Source organism: Emys orbicularis, chromosome 2 (genome assembly GCF_028017835.1).
Source record: "Emys orbicularis isolate rEmyOrb1 chromosome 2, rEmyOrb1.hap1, whole genome shotgun sequence".
Lineage (NCBI taxonomy): Eukaryota > Metazoa > Chordata > Testudines > Emydidae > Emys > Emys orbicularis.
In genome coordinates, this window is record NC_088684.1 from 109,913,846 (window position 1) to 109,933,242 (window position 19,397).

The 19,397-nt window shown below is 41.1% G+C and overlaps 1 protein-coding gene across 1 annotated transcript; it reads right to left on the reverse strand.

The window, feature by feature from the left end:
• Positions 1-17,305: 17,305 nt before the first annotated feature.
• ID4 (inhibitor of DNA binding 4) lies at positions 17,306-18,892 on the reverse strand. Its single transcript, XM_065399872.1, has 2 exons — positions 18,464-18,892; positions 17,306-17,350 (listed from the first exon to the last, which is right to left on the reverse strand). The coding sequence occupies exons 1-2, from the start codon at positions 18,890-18,892 to the stop codon at positions 17,306-17,308; spliced, it is 474 nt and encodes a 157-aa protein (XP_065255944.1).
• Positions 18,893-19,397: the final 505 nt, after the last annotated feature.

The window sequence follows — 19,397 nt, forward strand, 5'->3', positions numbered from 1 at the left end:
ATTTTATCAAGGGTCACTATATTCCAGCTATGCCTGCAACGTGCAGGAGGTCAGACTAGATGATCATGATGGTTCCTTCTGGCCTTAAAGTCTATGAGCTATGAAATCTGCAAACACTACTTCAAACCTGACCTCCCTCATGCTCCCTTCCACACAATAAGCCCTGGAAACTCTTCAGGAATGCCTGGGGGCTAGTCTGCACTAGAAGCACTACATCAGCGCTGCTGCACCACGTCTGGTGAAGACGCTCTATGCCAACAGGAGAGAGCTCTCCCGTAGGCATCATTACTCCACCTCCATGAGAGGCGGAAGCTATGTTGGCAGGAGAGCATCTCCCACTGACATAGCGCCGGTGTGGACAGTGCTTAGGTTGCTGTAACTTGCATCGCTCAGAGGGGTGGTTTTTTCATATCCTTGAGTGACATAAGTTAGATCAACCTAAGTGGTAGTGTAGGCTGTCCTCACGTCTTTTTGGATGGTGCAAGTCACTGGGGAGTTAGGGAGACGATGGATGCTGTCTTCAAAGGCTGAAATTCCATGAACCTCAAGATGAAATGGAAGGGATGATTCACTTTAATCCCCTGTAAACTGAACTGCAGAATGGTGTTTACAAGCCCCATCATGAGGTGAGCCTGGCAGGATGTACACTGCTCTAGTATTAATCATTATTGTTAATAATTAATATTTATAGCATTTGTTTGTTTTATTATTACAAGAAGTTAGGAGGTGCCCATCACCATTGTATCTGGATGCAATTTATATATAGACCTGTGGCCCGGTTTTCAGAGCTGGTGAGCATCCTCAACTTCCACTGAAATCCATGGAAGCTAAAGGAACTCAGCGCCTCTGAAAATCAGGCCATTAAGTCATAGGGGGGTGGCTTTGCAAAGAAACAGAGGCATAGTGACACAGCATGTTGCCACACCTAACTTTTAGGTGCGTAGAAAACCACTGGGATTCACAAAGCCTGAGTTCAGCATCTAGGCTCCCTATGCAATGAATGGGGAGAGAGAGGTGCCTCAGAATTGGGTTCACAAAAGCCAGCTAAGTGGCTCCTAGCCTAAGATAGTCAATAGGAGATGGCAAGCCAATGGGTGTGTACTAAGCCTCACTCCTTCTCTTGGAGATAGGCACCTAAGTCCAGGCTGCAAGGACATGCCTCCCTCTGTTTGGGATTTTTAGCTACAAACAGGGATGCTGGAACAATTTGTATAGTGGGGGTGCTGAGAGCCATTGAACCAACTGTAAACCCTGCATATGAAGGAAACCACTTCAAGCCAGCGGGTACGGCAGCATCCCCAGCACCTATGGCTACAAACCATCTCTTGGCATTAGGAGCCCATGCTGTTTTAGTGAGGAGCTGGAAGAGGGGGGAGGGGACAGAGGACAAGGATCTTCCTTCGACCTTTTAGCCCAGGGGTTATGGTACTCAGTAGCAGGACTGGATCCTGGTCTCCCACTTCCCAGATGAGTGCTCTAGCCACCAGCAACAGAATCTTTCTCATGCTTTTCTCCCTCGCTTTGCCTCTGGCCCAATGATACTTTCATTATTTATCTGCAATGGAACAGCTTCAACAGGAGAGACTGAGGAAACCTCCTATCAGAATATTGCACAGCCAGTGGTTAGGCCAGGCACCTGAAACGTGGCAGCTCTGTGTTCAAATCCCTTCTGACCCTCTAGGGGTGGGCAGACTTGTACTGCGGGTCTCCCACAACCTAGATAAGTCCCCTACCACTGGACTAAAAGTTACAATGGAGATTGTCCTCCTTTTTCCCTCCCAGCTGTTTTGTTTAAGCTCACCTATTGCTCTGGGCCTTAGGCAACTGGATGCCAGGTCTGAGGCTGCAGTGCACATGCACAGAGGCAGATTTATAAGTGCGCAGGAAACTTTTACTGCAAAAATGTAGGCACCAAGCAAGTTTAGGTGCCTACAAGGTTCGGGGGCAGCTGAGTGGAGGTTTTGTGACTCCCACCGGGGCCTGATTCTGGGATTTTGGTGCCTAAAGTGGCAGTTAGGCACCTAAGTCCTTCTGTGAATCTAGCTCAGGGGGCATGTGCTGTGCTCCATGACCTCCTAAGCCCCCAGGTTACTGATTAGGAGACAGACCAGGAAACCTATCAATGCGCTAGGTGGCAGAATGTTCCTTAGCACACTGGGGAAAGAAATACATCTAACAGTTAATGCCTTGTAAAAATCACACAAGCTTATGGCAGTGCTAACCAAACATTCATGGCTGTAATTTACAGTGATCTTCAATCACTGGAGAAACAGTTACCTTTTGCTAGATGTTACAAAATGGTGGCATTGAAAGGAACCAAGGCCCTGACTGCCCAAGGTTCTACAGCATGTGTGTGGCTTTAAGCACGTGACTTCGGTGAGACAACTCATGTGCTTCTGAATCTTCCTGAATTGGGACCTAAATCCTTCAGACATCTGACTGTTCCTTGCTCTTCTCTTCCTCCTCCTCAGTAGTAACCTCTTCTTTTTTCTTACACAAAATTGTTAATTTTAAATAATAATAATAATAATATAGAAACACTTTTGTTTAAAAAGAAAGTGTTACACATTCCATAAAAGGAAAAATCTGCTTGGTTGACAATATAAATGGAGTATATGACCTCTCTTGATACACAGCAATCTCTTGAATGGGAGCATATACCTCAAATCAAAATCAAGTATGCAGGCTCCCAGGAACTCTACAATGGCTGGATTCCTGACAGCATTTTTTTACATGCTGAATATATAAAAATAGATTTAAAAAAAATCTCATCTATGGACAGGATGTCACAGGGACTGAAGTTTCACTAACTGGAGAGAGAGAGTACATTATTTAAATGATTCTCCACAGCAAAAAGATAACTGTAAAGTGATATACAAGCTGACTGTACTGAGAAATAAAGAACATTTATTCTGTTAGCTCCCAGATACTTTTCCTTCCCTTTTAATGATCTGATTTTCTGATGGGGGCCTAGGCACCTCTCCACTGGCCAGTTGATCCTGACCAAAGTAAGGCATGTATCCCTGGGAATCTCTGCTATCCCAGGCAGATACTCTGAAAGGAGGGCATTGGTCAGGGAAACTGAATGGTTGTAACCTGCCTTTTATGCTTTAGAATTCCACTTCCCTCAGCCCAGCTTGTGCTCCAGTATTTGCCACACACATCTTGGGACCAGCAGGGTGGGCCACACACATCTTGCATCCGGGAGGAGTGGAACAGCTGTGTCTTGAAAGAATGATGCTAATGTAGCTCTGTGATTTGGCCACCAGACTAATGTGGTGTGATCAGGTCTCTTCCCAGGACACTGAGGGCAGTGTCTACAGTGCTGCAGTCTGGGCTGACTCAGAGTTACATATATCTATGTAGAGAGAGAGAGACAAAGTGAGAGAAAGATTTGGAAATTAAACCTCATCTCCCATAAAGCGACACACAACTGCCTGCCAAACCACCCAGCTGGCTCAAGACCCGGGTACTTTGAAGGACGGTGGGAAAGAAGATTGTTTTCCTACCTTCCTTCCTTATTGTACTAGACCATGTACATTTGTAGAAAGGGTCTGTGAAATTAATTATACTGTGAGTGCTTGGTAACCAATGAATTGTAAATTACATTATTAAAACAGCATCAGAGAACTCACTGATCTATTACTTTTTAGGGAATGAATGAAGAGAAGAGCTTTATATGCATTACAGGTCTTTCTAGCAACCATACAGCAAGGAAAAGGAAAATTATGATAGTATTTTTATTTCTATATAAACTGCAATTGAAACAATATTTTATTGTTTTGTTTTATTAAATCATCATGTATTTTTGTGTATGTCAGATTATATTTATAATGTTTTTATATGTGTGTGTGCATATAAAATCATGGTGGTTCAGTACATTATCTATCTATCTATCTTATTCTAGAAGATGTTTGAAGGAAAGCTGTTGTTGAGCTGCTTTTCTACTCCAATACTTTGTAAAGCAATATAAATAAATACTATGAAATATCCCCTCCCTCCATATATGTGTACATATGTGTATAATGTAACTAGTAAGATGCATGCCTATCATCAGCCTGATCACTTTGTGTATATATTGTATTCCTTACCCCACCTTTCTCTTTTTAGATTGCAGGGTTTGTGAAGCTGGGACTGTGTGTTTGTACAGTACCCTGCAAAATGGGGTCCCAATCCTGACTGGGGATTCTGGGTGCCACTGTAATACAAATAATAATGCATAAAGGAAACCCTCTGAGGCAGCATTGTCATGACTGGGAAAACACTGATAGGCTGCTCTCCCTTGTGAGATACCTGCCCCAATGCATGCTCCTCTCCCCCAGCATTCCTCCATAACACATATCCCCTTTCACACTCCTCTTACCAGATGCCCAATTGCTCATGGACTTTTCTGTAGATGAGAGCTGGTTCCCATATGTTGATTCTTCTCTTCTGTATGCCAGCACCATGAAGGCTAGCCTTTTGTGTACCTCCCTACATGCACTCCCCAGTGACACATGAAGTGGTGGCCATTTTTACCCATTGCCTCCAGCAGAGAGATTGCTGGATGCCTCCTAGAATCTATTCTTTTAAAGCGAAGTAGTATGTGTGGCTAAGTGTAGAGTTGTGTAATTTCCTTAACACCATTACTGAAGAAAAGAAGTGAGCCGGGGAAACCTTCAGTGGAATTTCCCCTCCAACTCTCCTTACACTCTCTCATTGACGTGAGGTGGAAAAGGATATGCTGAATCCTACCCTGGAAAGGAGAAACAGCAGGTGGGAAATTTCCACCCTGAACTGGTCAAGGCAGGGCTATATTTTCTTATAGGTTTGGACAGCACCTAACACAATGGAGTCCCAATACCAACAGGGACTCTCTGGGAGTTACCACAATATAAATACAGAATAAATAAGGACCATAATTCTTTCCCCAGTGGAGAACAGAATCATGATAGGACCAGCCTCAGCCTGATCTTCATCCCTCCACCAAAGGCATCCATCAGGGAAGGTTTATCAGGCAAAAATTTGGTTTCCCCCAATTGCCAGAGAGTTATTCTTTCACCAGAGGCCGGAGAGCCTCAGTTTGAATTGAACGCAAATAACCTGGAACATTATTGTAATATGAGTAAAGACCTGATAAAAACATAAAATAGGCCTGATTCTCCACTCCGTTACAGCATCACAGATGTCACATTGGTACAAAAAACAGTGTTACAGAATGGAGGAACAGGTCCATTTTTTAAAGATAAACTATTTAAAAACATAAATGGAAAAAAATATTTTGGAGGATTTAATATCCGAGTAAGAAATATGTTAGTTCTAGTTAGCAATTCAAAGCAATAGCTCTGCCTTTGCTGTCACTAATCAAATCCAAAAAAGACTCTCTAACCCTCTTACAAGTCAACTCCTTAGGCAATTCTCCCATATATGGGTGCAGTGCATCCCTAAATTCAAAAGAGGGCAGCATTTTACTTATGCTGCTTGAAATAAAGAAGAATCCAAGTGTGTAGAAGAATGTCATGACTGAAAAATCACCAGTTATGAAATACACATATCATGTTCTGAAAGATTAAATTTAATGTACAAATAATTTGTTCCTAGAATTGTAGATTTACATACAAATGCTATTAATTGATCAATGATATTAGCAAATTTAACACTTCATTTTTCAAGGGGAATATTTGTATAATTTCTCCTTGTTGCACAACCATAACTCTCATTATCCTGCACACATATAAAACTGACTGTGCATCTAAGTCAAGCATTGCCTTGGAATAGTCACATGAAGAAGGGACTGACTGAGGTGTACACAAAGTAGACATGATATTTGAAAGAAATGTTAAACTGTTCTAAAGAAAAATGATTGAATCTACTTCTCCGAAATCCAGGCTCCAGTTCAACAAGGTTCTTGAATACATGCCTAAATAAAGCATGCAGTTAGTACAATTGACTCAGTTAAGCACACACTTAAGACACTTGCTGAATCAGGGCCAAAGAGTCTATTTTTGATATTGATTTCATTTTTCCTTCTCTCCTTTATGGTCCTACAAAGTGTACCACTTTCAATGGGAAGAAATCATATGTGCAAAAAGGGAACAAAGTACAAATACTAATTTGAAATAAAAACCTGGAATGATTTGATGCAGAGCAAGTTCTTTGTGATCAGCCATCACTTGCCTTCTATTTGTGCAGGGTTTAGATGAATATTTACTGTGCCTTTTAAAAAATTGCATACGGTTTACAAAGAAATAGTAAATTAGGGAACAGGTACATTTAATGTATGCACTGGATCATAGAAAAATTAGGGTTTACATAAGGCAAATGCATTTCACCCAGTTACCCCGTTTAATTTTTAATAAAATGTTGCTCGCTAGAAAAAAATTGTTTTGTTAAGCATTGTATTTGCTTCACTCAACCAGCCAGCTTGCTTGGAACGTTAAAGAACCTAGGACAATGCAAATACCCATTTTGCTGTTCTGTTTACATCTAGCAAATAACAGATGTTGCACTACTGAAGATGCACATCTGATGCATCTGAAAAGGGATTTCTAAAATATACACCCTAAACCAGTAACAGCTTTAACACTAAACATTTACTGTGGAATAGAACCAAATCAGTACATGGGGGATACAAGTGTTCTGGCAGTTTTGTTCATTAGTATAACAGTTAGGGATGTGCACAATGGTGCTTGAAATCAGGTGGGAGTAGGATTTTTGTATGACCTCAGATGTGCATCCACATTTGCCAAAGAATAGAGAACCTGGACATATGGATTTATAGCCTAAAGAAGTGAAACTTCATAATATTTAGTACATAGTTGCTAGAGAATCTCTGAAGGAATCCGTGCAATTCACTGGTTAGGTCCCATTAATAGATATACCTGCTCTTCCCTTGGGTGAAATTATTCACCGTGTAGCTGCCTCTCTGGCTCTAGGGAGGTGCAGTTTGAATTCCAGGGGTGAATCTAGCACAGCATTTCTAGGCAAACCTGCAGGGAACTGGGGTCAATCCCTGCAAATAAACCTCAGCTGATCTGCTTTGAGTAGCCCACAGAAATGGAAGCCTGAAAGATTAATTCATTCCTAATTATAATAAAACTAGTGTTTGCAAAGGCCAATAGGTCTGCAATGCTTTTTATGAAAATACTCAGGATACTCACTGAAGTTAATGAGTATTTTGCTACTGAATTCAGTTGGGAACAGGACAGAGTCCTAACTTTCCAGGCTTAGAATTTGCTTCTCTTTGAGTTACCTTGAAATAAGAGCTCAAGCACTTTTATAAATGCACTGAAGGGTTGTTTAATTGTCTGTAAAATCTTCAAGTAATTTATATGTCTGCAGAATACTATTTTGTAACCTCTTATAGCTGTTCTCCTCAGTGAATCATAACAGATAACCCTACTGCAAAAGCCTGCTAGAGAAATATTTTCCCTTTGTCTCCCATGATGGAGGCACATATATTTCACTAAAGGATGTGCCATACTAATCCTTTCTAAAATGATACCAATAAGTCCTTAAAATGCAGACTCCAAAAGATTATTTCTTCTGCTTCCATTCCCTGTGGTGGCATATAATTTTCTTGCTAAAATGATATATCCCACTAGAGAATTTTTTTAAAATCATAGATGCATTTATTTGAACACTACGAGATGCTACACACTGGGAATTGATTCCAGTGAACAATACTAATACTGACTCTTTCTATGGACAATAAAGAGGCGTTTAAAAGTTAGACTGTATCTTGGCGCCAAATGTAAAATATTCAATATTAACTTTATATGCGTATTGAATAAGTAATTAATAATACAATAATAACAATGATTGATAACAATGATAACATCTTCAGTCCTTACACAGGCAAAGCTCTTGTGTACACTAATGGGAGTTTGTAAAGAGCAAAGAATGCGGCATGTGGTCTTGTCAGTGTAGACTATGTCCTCAGATGAGACAGATATAATAAGATATGGAAAGCACCACCAAAATGTCCATGAAGTATAACTTTAACACATGCTATCATCACTATTGAAAATGAAAAACAAAGACACTGTTTTACATGTCCCTCCCATAATCTCACACACACAGAGATTTGCACAAAATCACATTTATCCCATTGGCCCCTTGATTTTAATATCAAGGTGTTTGTCTGACTCTGTCAGGTTAGATATTGAGGCCATTATAAGAACTGAGGACATATGACTGGAAGGGACCTAGGAGTCACCAAGTCCAGTCCCCTCCTATCACAGGCAACCTTTTATTTTGCTCTTCCTAAACTGAGGTAAATCAGGAGTGACTTAAAAAAAGTCAGTGGAGAGATACTGGTGTAAGTTGAAGAAGAATTGTGCCCTGATTGCTTAGGTTTTTGTAATTGCATGTTCAGTGAGTCTGCTTATGTCATTTTTATTGTACACATTTTCTTGGGATCTTTTCTGTAGGAGATCTAGATAGAGAGCACGAAAACAACAAAACTGGTTTAACACATTTGCTAAATCAGACCCGTTCATTGTGAAACCTTTAGTTGTCTATGATTGTTATAATAATAAATGTTGTCGAGCTCTGGTTATTACATGCACAGCTCTGTACTAACTGCTCTCCACCACTTTCCCATTCTCTCACTTTAGCAACACCCTACACACCTGTTCAAATAATATTACTATTGCCTTGTGTTGACACCAAGTCCACCCTTTCCTTTCATATAATAAGAGCTCCTGGTGAACTGTAAATTGAAAGCTAGTGGTAGCAGAAGCTGATTGTTTACCTGTCTCCAGTTTGTTGCCACAGATACTTCTAGCAAGAGTTGAACAAAGATCAGTTTGACATCCTTGTTAAGCAGGATTTGTCCCCCACTCCACCCACAAAAGTTAACCAGTTGCTATTCAACTTTGAGTTCTGCAGGTGTTCCATCACACCTGTCTGAAAGAAAACAAAATACAGTTTGTTTCAATATGGATATTCCCCTAGCAGGATAAAAGACAACCTCACCCTGCAATATAGACACTAGCATTTGTTGTAATATTTCAGTGAATCCAAGCAAACAGAGAATGATACCTCTGTTTATATTTAGCATTCAGGCTTAACATAGTAAAACAATTCCAAACAATCTAATTTAACAATTAAACAATTTAGCATCTGATCTTGTTACCACTGAGTTAGTGGTCAAACTCCCATTGACTTCAGTAGGAGCAGAATCAAGCCCTAAATGGCTCTTCTAAAGGGAAACAGAATCTTAAAACTTAAAAAATGTTTGTTATCTGTGTTATGGGCCAAATTTCCAAATGAGTGCTGTTGAAATGCACACATATTTTCCCACACATCTAAGTTAGGCACACGAATACCAAGTGCAAACAGTCCAGTTGAGGTTTGTTTGCATGCATGCATAGCAGCATGCAAACACAACTCCCAGCTTACATATGTGCTTTGGGTGTTTGCACATCTAAGTCAGGCACATATAAATGTGGGTGCATATCTGTGAATACCTATCTGAAAAGCAAGGCTTTTTAAAGGGTCTAATCAAAATGCCTATTGAAGTCATTGGGAGCCTAACTGAATAGAAAAGTAGCTTATAGGATTCAGATTATACCATTCTATTTGTTTTACATTTCTTCATGCTGTAGAACTATCAGAGGAGACACCACAGCTGCATGTAATATCTGACCCAGAATGAACTATCGTCATTTTAGATTAATAGATACAAATAAATAAAGTCCAAATCCTGATATCATTACTCAAACAAAAGTTTGTGACTCAACTGGGAGTTATGCCTGAGCAAGGAATGTGACTTAGAGTCTGATCTCCATTTATCAGTGTAAATCCAAAATAACTTTAATGGAGTGACACCGTTTTAAATGGTGAAACCAAGATCAGAATCTGGGCCTGAGCAAGGAAGGAAGGATTTTGCCCATACGTTTAAATTCCCCTCACAGTTTCTTACACATCCTTCCATTTAGGTGGAACTGCTAACCACCCCATTGAAAAAGAAGCATGTGTGGCCCCTAATGTTATTCTTTAATATCTGAAGATGCACGGAGTCATCAACATGGAGACCCTGTGTCTGTGCACTGATTCCTGACCCCTCTCTGCCCAAACTAGTCCCATACCACCATGGTTCCTGAAAGATCCAGTCCAGTGGGCTTCCCCACTAGCCCCACAGTCTCCATTGAGTTCCCATCCCCATCATAAATTGGGGAAAGGAAGTGAGTTGACACTGATACAGTCATCATTTAACTTAACTACTAAAGTTACACAGGGTTGGGAAGTGTGATGCTGCCCTCATGGCCATTTCCTCAGCAAGCTTGCTACATGTGAAGCCCATCCTCCAATTAGCCCCTGTATAGGGGCTTCAGCAGGGTCAAAGGGAAAGATGATGATGTGAATACAGCACTCTGCCCTTCTGCTCCCTTGAAGCCAGGATCTGCTATATCCTCTGCTTGTGGAAGCATAGGGTTCATTCTAGCCTGTAATCCTGCATTTCTGACATCAGTATGTTTACACAAGATGTCACAAATGCAGCTCAATGACTCCACTGCCAGTAAGTGAAGAACAAGACACACTGTCAAGAGGGAAAAAAAATTCTGAAGAAAAGGACATGAAAAGTTAAATAGGTTTATGTTAGTCTGCTGCATTTGAAAGTTTTCTCCTCTTTAATGTTTGCAGAGGAGCTCTTCCAATCTGTTGAATACATAGCGTGCTGTTTATTTTTAAATGATGTAAATACATATTTAGACGATAGGCTGTAGATGCTGTGAATGAAGTGGTAGCCTGTTGAATAAAGAATACACTTTAAAAAAAGTCTAAATATGAATTTACAAGATAAAGTGTAACGGCTTCAAAGGAGCCATTGATCTATGGAGTACATAATATGCATGTTAGAAGTCATTGAAATACTTATTTACATGACATGCTGCTCACAAGGAGCCATTATGGCCTTTAAGTAAATGGTATGCAGTGTAAAAATTGTCTAAGCAAATCATTTATTTTATCAGACACTAGTGTATCATGTCAGCTGATAAACACATTCTTTTTTGAAGAAAACAAACCCGAGGCTAAAAGGAGGTGAAATCAGAAAAACATGTCAAAGGGTGTTTCCAGCCCTTTGAAGGAAGGAAAATTAGGGTATGTCTACAGTGCAATTAGGCACCTGTGGCTTACCTGTGGCAGCTGACTCCAGCTCTTGTGGCTCGGCCTAAGAGGCTGTTTAACTGTGGTGTAGACATTCAGGCTTGGGCTGGAACCTGGGCTGTTGGACCCTGCGAGGTGGGAGGGTCCCAGAGCTCAGGCTGCAGCCCAAGCCTGAATATCTACACTGCAATTAAGCAGCCCTGTGAGCACAAGTCAGCTGGCACCGGCCAGCCACAGGTTTTTAATTGCAGTATAGACATAGCCACAAAGGCAAGAGTCTAGGCTCTGCTCCTGGCCTACACTAGTTGTTAGGACTGGTGCTAGACCACTAGTGAAGAATTGCTAGTATTTCTCAGTGTACACAAGCCCTATTTCCCCCTGTCAAGCCAAAAGTGCAAATGGGAACACCCTAAAACCAGCTACCCCCCGACTTCGTAAAAAGTTACTGTGCAGTTGTTTTTCCTCCCACTGATGTGTTTATCCTCTCTCTGTGTATGTTATGAGCGGACAGTAGAGCTACAAAAACCACTGAGGGTTAAGGATCCATGCAACAATACCCTAACTCTGCCAATCATGGCCAGCTGTAAAGAGGGGGCCCACTCTGGGTGCCATCTTCCACATTGACCCCTAGCCATAGCAACACAGCTGGCATACTAACTTTGACACCTCTGATGGGGAAAGTATTAACTTGCAACACATGGGACCCTATCCAAAGCCCATTAAGATAAATAGGACTCCTAGCATTGACTTCAATACGCCTTGAATCAGGCCCATAATATTTGTGTATAGGAGCATACCACTTGAGTTCATTCTCAGGACAATGCCCCTTTCTGTGTGTTCTGTTCACTGCATGACTCTGTTGTGGAAGGGATTTAGCTAGTTATACAGGGGAGTGGGGGACAGCATCCTACAACGCAGCCTTTTCCCCGAAACTGCCTTTTCTTTGGTTTTGCTCTACTCTGCACTACAGATTGGGTGAGTGATGTTGGTTGGAGCGTAGGGGCTTTTGTCCTTAAATCACCCTCTTGTGCCTAGGAACTACAGGGTCTAAGAACAATACCATGGATTATAAACTGTATGTAACTCCTATTTGTGTTGTTGGAAGAACAGACTTCTGTATGTACTGCACAACAGAAGGGCAACAGTAAGAGTTAAGGATGCAGTGTTTACCACAAGTGACAGTCTTAACTCTTCTTGCCTTTTGTGCATTTAGGAGAGATCTATAACATTAATATGTCTTGTGGTTTTATTACAATGTGGATCTGCTCAGTGTAAGATGAAAGAATAAATTAAGAAGGCATTTTATACAGACAAACACATTTGTGAATCTTTTTCAATTAAATGGACCAAACAGTGTTCACTGGTGTAAATCTAGAGTAGCTCTATTAATTTATATGTATATGCATCAGGCATAAATTTAGCTGTGTGTGTGTTTGGACAATACTATATACAGTAACAGGATATTTAATATTGCTTTGGGAATAATGTAGGTAACGGTGTCTGCATTCCTACAGAACAAACCATGAGATGGTATTGCAACTAAAATCACTGTTTTTATACCACTATTTCTTTTTTGATACCATAAAGATTTAGGTAAAATTTAAACACACACAGCTATTCATTCATTCAGAAAGAAATAGTAAACTAATACCTTATGTTTACATACCTAATGCTTTTCATTCTATGATCTCAAAGTACTCTTCAAATGTTTAATTAATCTAGCATTAGAACATACCTGTAAGGTAGCTATGGAATATATTACAAGCACTTAGCCTATGACTGAAATGCCGCAACTGTTTAACAGCAACACTACACGACAATTTAGAAATTGAAAACAAATGCCATAGCCATCTGAAATGGCAGAGAATAATTAATAAACAGAATGAATTTGACTAGAACACTGCAGTAAATACCTTCATGCTTATGAAATTGGAAAGGGATCTTTAATGACTGCAAGTGATCAGAACTTTAATATTGCACCTAATCTAAAACACACACAGTGTGACATACCTAATAATCATTGACATTCAATGGATATTATACAAGTTAAGGATAGAAAAGACCTATTCAGTCACCTCATCTGTCCCTCCTTCCAATGCATTTTCCAGCCCCTTTTCTAATGTAGTTTTAAATGATCTCAAGCAACGGAGAAGCAATGTCTCGTGACTTCCCCTAAGAATCCATTCTGGAATCAATTAACTGATCCTGATAATCAGCCTAAATTTTCCTACAGTTAATTTCTTCCCATATCTGAAACTTTTGTCTCACAGCAAGATGAATTAAATAATAATATCTAAGAGTTTGTCCATTCATCCCAATGTACTTTACAAAGATAAGGACACATCATTAAAGACATATTATAAGTGGAAAACTGAAACACAGAGGAGAAGTTAAACAGCAGCTTGCTCCAGAGCAGGGAATAGAACACAGTTCTCCCAATTCCTAATCTGACAGCCACTCCACTGGTCAACCATAACTGTTGTCAATGAAATGGCTCCCTTTAAGGAATGATTTTGATACTGTCTAACAATAAATCAAAGACATTTTGGGAAAGTTTTTTTTTAATTCTATGCATATTCATTGTGGTGTGGAGCAAGTGAAACTATGTATAGGGTTAAATAAAAGTTATTTTGTAAGAAGCTAAAAATGGTGACAAACTTTATAAGTAAAAAAATCCAGTAGTTAGGCATGTACTGATGTTAATAATCCATAAACAAGCTGTTAAATTTTCCTTGTTTACAGTTTCACACATTGCATAAGAAATAAACCAAGAACAGCATCTTTTATGTGTGGAATATTTTTCCTTTTTAATGTTGCATTGAAGTCTTTAAATCTGGAATGTCAAGGATATTTGTATAACAACACAAGATTTCTCATGGCATTTAAAAAAATTAAATTTTCTAAATGATCTAAATTGTTGCATAGTAACATTTTTTAACAAGCTACGGCCAAAGCCTTGCTCCATTGAAATCCATGGGAATTTGCCTTAACATGGCACCAGAATTTGATATCTAGAATGCATTTTAGATTGTTAAATTGATGCAGGGGTACAGATTCCAGCAGAAGCTCTCCCAATAAATTCTTTATTTGTGCAAACATTACGAAGTGGTTTCATATTTTTAAGGCAGCTCATTTTGCTTTTTCCTTCCTACTACCCCGACATAGCAGAATAGTGTTTAACTGGCAACAGCAGGTATAAACAAAAAATATTACTGAAAATTAAGTCTTGTTGACTCCGGGGGGAGGGGAGGAATCATGCATAGTATGTACAGCTATGTAAGATAAAATAGGTGGGCACTACAAATGCCAAATTTTAACAACAAACAACAAAAAATCCAACAAAACAAAACAACCCTGCCCCCCAAGATGAATAGTTTAAACAACTCCATGGGGAAGGTAAAGGTTTTTTTGAATTTTCCTTTTTCTGTAACACGAGAAAAACAGACTTCAGTACAGAATTCTAGTATTAGTGTTTTTATTACTTACTCTCATTGCATTATTTGAAGAAAACAGCATCAAATGTTTTTACTTCAGAGAAGCATTACTTGACGTTACAAGAACTTATATTTAGTTTATTAAACTAACATTATTACAACCTCAAAGGTGGGACTATAGGAAGTTTCAGAACCTGTTTCTTGTCTCTTAAAACAGTTTTACACATATGAAACTCCAGTGATTTTAATGGATTTGCAGTGGCATGTTTGCAGATAAGTGTTAGCTGTTTTTTTGGCTTGTTTGATCTTAATGCAATTATTTTAAGAAAATATTCGTCTTGTTAACATATTACCACTTTAGTTGTTAGCTAACCACCACAACAGTTCATTTCCTCATAAATATTTAACATAATAAAAAAAGTCCCATGGGCCCTAACACTTTTGACACTTGTATAATCTAAAACAAATCCTCCCACTTTTAAAATCAAACAGACCATGTTACACACACAGTTGGCTAACTATTTACAAAGCACCCAATTAAATTCTGCTTAATTCTCCCACTGTCTGAAAATCCCACCTCACTGGTGCGTGGACTACTGATCACACAAAATGCATAACTTTCCCATAGCTTGGACATTACTTTACAGACTGTAAAACTTTATTGTACATAAGACTGCTATAAAATGAACTCATCCATTAAGCAACACGTATAAGAAAGTGAAGCAATTGTATAAATTTAGAGGATTGAAGAAATAAGCAGAAGAATCACAGTACAAAGACACGTAAATCTAGTTTAATGTTCACATGTAGAATTTACACATCACAGAGATTAAACAGGATTTTAACTTAACATAGCTGCAATGAAATGAAAGTCATTTTGTATTAGAAAAATAATCTTGATGCGGTTATCCGATTTTTGGTCTACTTAAAGTTCATTTTAAGATGGATTTACATCACTGATCGTAATGACTTTGCTTGTGTGCTTTTCCACAATCCCATATCAATATTCTTTGGACGAAACAGTAACTGTTCATTTGTTAATGGTTTGCCCTTTGGTTGCAAGCAGAGAACTGTTTTCACTTTTTAACTGTAATATGCTATAAGAATGAAAGTTTGTGACAATAAACCTTTTATTGTTAAATGAAGTTCCACAGTAAGTTTCTTGATTTTGATGCAACAGCAGATTTTATAAAAGCTGATTAAAGACCTAAAGCATTGCCTTCGATATGAAAAAAGTATAGAATTTGTTTTTCTAATCTCAGTAAAAAAAACACTGTCTTAACACTACTTGTATATAATGCACTAAAAACCCTTGTGCCTAATTGACAAAAGTGTAGTTTCAAAATGTATAATACAATTACCAACATTTTAATCTAAATTGAAGAAAACACGTTTGTATGGACTCAACACGAGTTTATTTGCAATTAGACATCTCATGCAATCATGCAGGACCACTAACTATAGCTGTAACTTCCGAGTCTAAAAAGACACTGGGCAAAAACCTTAACTGTCAAGATATTTTCATATTATCAGCTCTGTACCTGAGCTGTAAATAATGTTCTAAAGAAATATTCCCACACATTAAAAAACACATACACACCTTTATAATATTTACAAAAAATATTTAATTAAAAATATTTTATAATTACAGTAGTCTATTAAAGCATATACTTTTCTCACTTACACTTATAGAACATCTCTATATATACACAGTATGAAATGTCACTCATATATCTATACAATATGTAACATTCCTGCAGGGAGAAGAAAGTTCCCTGGGCCCCAATAAAATCATCTATTTTAAACAATAGATGTCAAATATATCTACAATGCTCTGGTAGATTAGTAAAGCTTCAAAATTCAGCTGCTCGGTCCCTTACAGTTATACTTCTAAAGTTTGATTTACTCTCGATCTTCTATCCAACAGAAGAGTCACACTTTTCTGCTTAAGTTTTAAGTCTCCTCCCACCAAAATAAACAAACAATTCACATCTGATATAAAATGCACAGAAAAAAAAGACATGTTTAAAATGCTATGAACGTGCAAAACGGTGAAAGGTTCTCTCTCAGAAGGAAACATGGAAACGATTCTGGGGTTGAATTATTTTTTCCTCTCATCTGATGGCTGATATTTCTTTTTCCCCCTCCCTGTCTAATGTGTTTTTCTCTGCTCCTCTGGCTCTGGATCTGCCTGCTGCACACCTGTGGAAGAGGAATGAATAGAGGGGGGTGTGTGAACCGTTTTTGCTCCAGACTGAGTGGCGCCACCAACAAAACACAAGACATGCTTGATCAACAACCCAAAACAAACCAGGTCAAACAACAACCTCAGCTCCCATGCTAGGCCAAAACAGAGGAATACACAGCTGCAAGCCCCAGTGATAAGCGCTTGACACAGGGGGTTTAAATAATAATAATAAAACAGGCTCCCTGCAAACCTTGTTTGCTCAATCCAGACCCCATTTCTGCACTCCAGATGAGACAGAAAGGAAAGACAGTCTCAATGCTAGGAAAAGAGACTTCCTTTAGAAAAGAATGTAGGTGCACTCAGGTCAGAGAGGCACTAGTGCTTCTAGAATAATACATTATTCATGCATTTAATGGAGAAAAAATTAACTCCTAAGGAATGTGCAAGACTCAAACCCGTTTTAAAAAAAGAGCTAGCTGAAACATGTACAGTGCAAAGGGCACTGGTGTTACAATACTACAGATGGCAGAGATGCAGCCTTTTCTCTAGATGCCCAATAATGAATTGAGACTCACCTTGAGAGTGCAGTTCAGCGGCACAGAATACTGTCCCCCTGCTTGTTAACAGCGCCAGCCTGCACAACAAAACACCAGTAAGAAAAATGAGTGCAAATAATTAGCTTTGCCATGATAACTGTACGTGTGTCTGGATCACACACACGGGCAGAGACCAGCCTAGAGAGGTGACAAGCTCCACAATGGAGAGCGGAAGCCACAAGGACTGCCAGCCTGGGCCAGCCAAGTCCTACCGCACACAGATCAGTGCACCCGACAGCAGGTTGCTAGATTCTCAGTGTGACACCTCCTGGCTCCGACACAGGGGCTGCTGAGTGTCACATTCCGAGCACACAGCCGGACCCGTCGCCCAGGCACCGCCGGCTGGAGAGTCACAGGTTTCCTTCTGTCCCTCAGAAGCAAACGCATTCTGCTGCTAAGGGTGGATCCCGCAGAAGAAAGATCCTTCCCGCTCCCACGCACAGACATTTATTTTTTATATACATAAGGGTTTATATATATATATAGGTTTCAGTGTGTGTGTGTATACATATATACACAGTTAAATGTGCACATTCCCCTTAAGCGTTTATATCAGCTATAGTCCCCTTAAGTGTGTACAGAATCATTGTACGGATTCCTGTGTGTACACACACACGTTAGCTATACTTCCCTGAGTGGCTATAACTATACAGCAAGTACAGTGAGGGTATATGTGTGTGCGTATGTCTATACGCACACAAGCGTCTAGCTCATCATTGTATGCCCCGGTATAAAGTGTGTGCATCTACAGACGGGTCTGTGTGAGATGCACACACTGAATGGATCACACAACGGAAGTATGCTGTACAGTGGCTATAGGTGCATACTTGTGGACAGATCCTGCTCGCATTAAAGTCAGTGGCACGACTCCCACGGACTCCGCTGGAGCAGATCGGGTCTCAGGGCGCCCGTAGAACACACACACGGATACCGTGTAGCACTCACACGCCTAAAGTGAATCTCTGTCGACGCCGGTCGTTGCAGAGACACAGGGGGTCTGGGGTACCCTGGCCACACACCCTTCAGGGAGTGCACAGTACGAGCCCTGCATTCCCTAGCTGGCTGGCCAATGCTACACGTACACATTCCTGCCCAGCGTGGGCTAGCACGGCCAGGGCAGCGCCTCGCGTTTCCCCTGCCACGGCGCTTACCGGGTCGGTGTTGAGGGCTGTAAGCGGGGTCCGGGGGGTGGCTGCGGGACAGCTCCCCGGGTGCAGCGGAGGTGGCTGCTGTTGCTGCTGCCTGAGTAGAGCCGGGTGCGTCTCCAGAGCCAGCTGCAGGTCGAGGATGTAGTCGATGACATGCTGCAGGATCTCCACTTTGCTGACCCGCTTATTGGGCGGGATGGTGGGCACTAGCTTCCGCAGCCGGCTGTAACAGTCATTCATATCGCACTGCAGGCACAGCGACGCCGGCTCCTCGCCCGACGGGGCCCCCTTGCAGCCGTGTTCGGCCAGGCAGCGCAGAGCCAACTGCCCGCCTCCGCCACCTCCTCCTCCTCCGCCGCCTCCTCCAGCGCCCCCGCAGCAGCCCGCCTGTGCCTTCCTGCTGGGGTGGCGGACGGGACTGACCGCTTTCATGGTGCACAGGGAGAGATCCCCTCGGGCACCGATGCACACCGCGTACCGCCCGCAATGCAACAAGAGCAAGAGGCAGCGCTCAGCCAACGCAGCGATCCCTTCCTAAAGCAACCAAGGAGGGGCAGCCCGTCTCTGGATACAATCTCCGGGCTCTGCCAGAGGGAATGCCAGACCGCGCAAAGAAAATCCCACCACCCAGGCTAGTCATTCACTACCCTTCCCCTTCGCTCCCACTAGAGCCCAGCCGCCTCTGCTCAGCCCGGCTTGCAGCGCCGCCCTATATATATATAGCACGGGGTACAAACAGGCGGGGCTCGCGCTGCCGGGGCCCGGGGAAAGGAGGAGGCCAGAGGCGCGCGGGGGAGGGGAAATGTGTGCAAAGGAGAGGGGAGGAGGGGGTGCGCCGCGCTTTGGCCAATCACCGCCGCCTCCTCCCTCAATGGAACGCCGCTCTGGCCAATGGCGAGGACGCTCCATTCCGTCAATGCTGTGGGGTCTAGGGCTG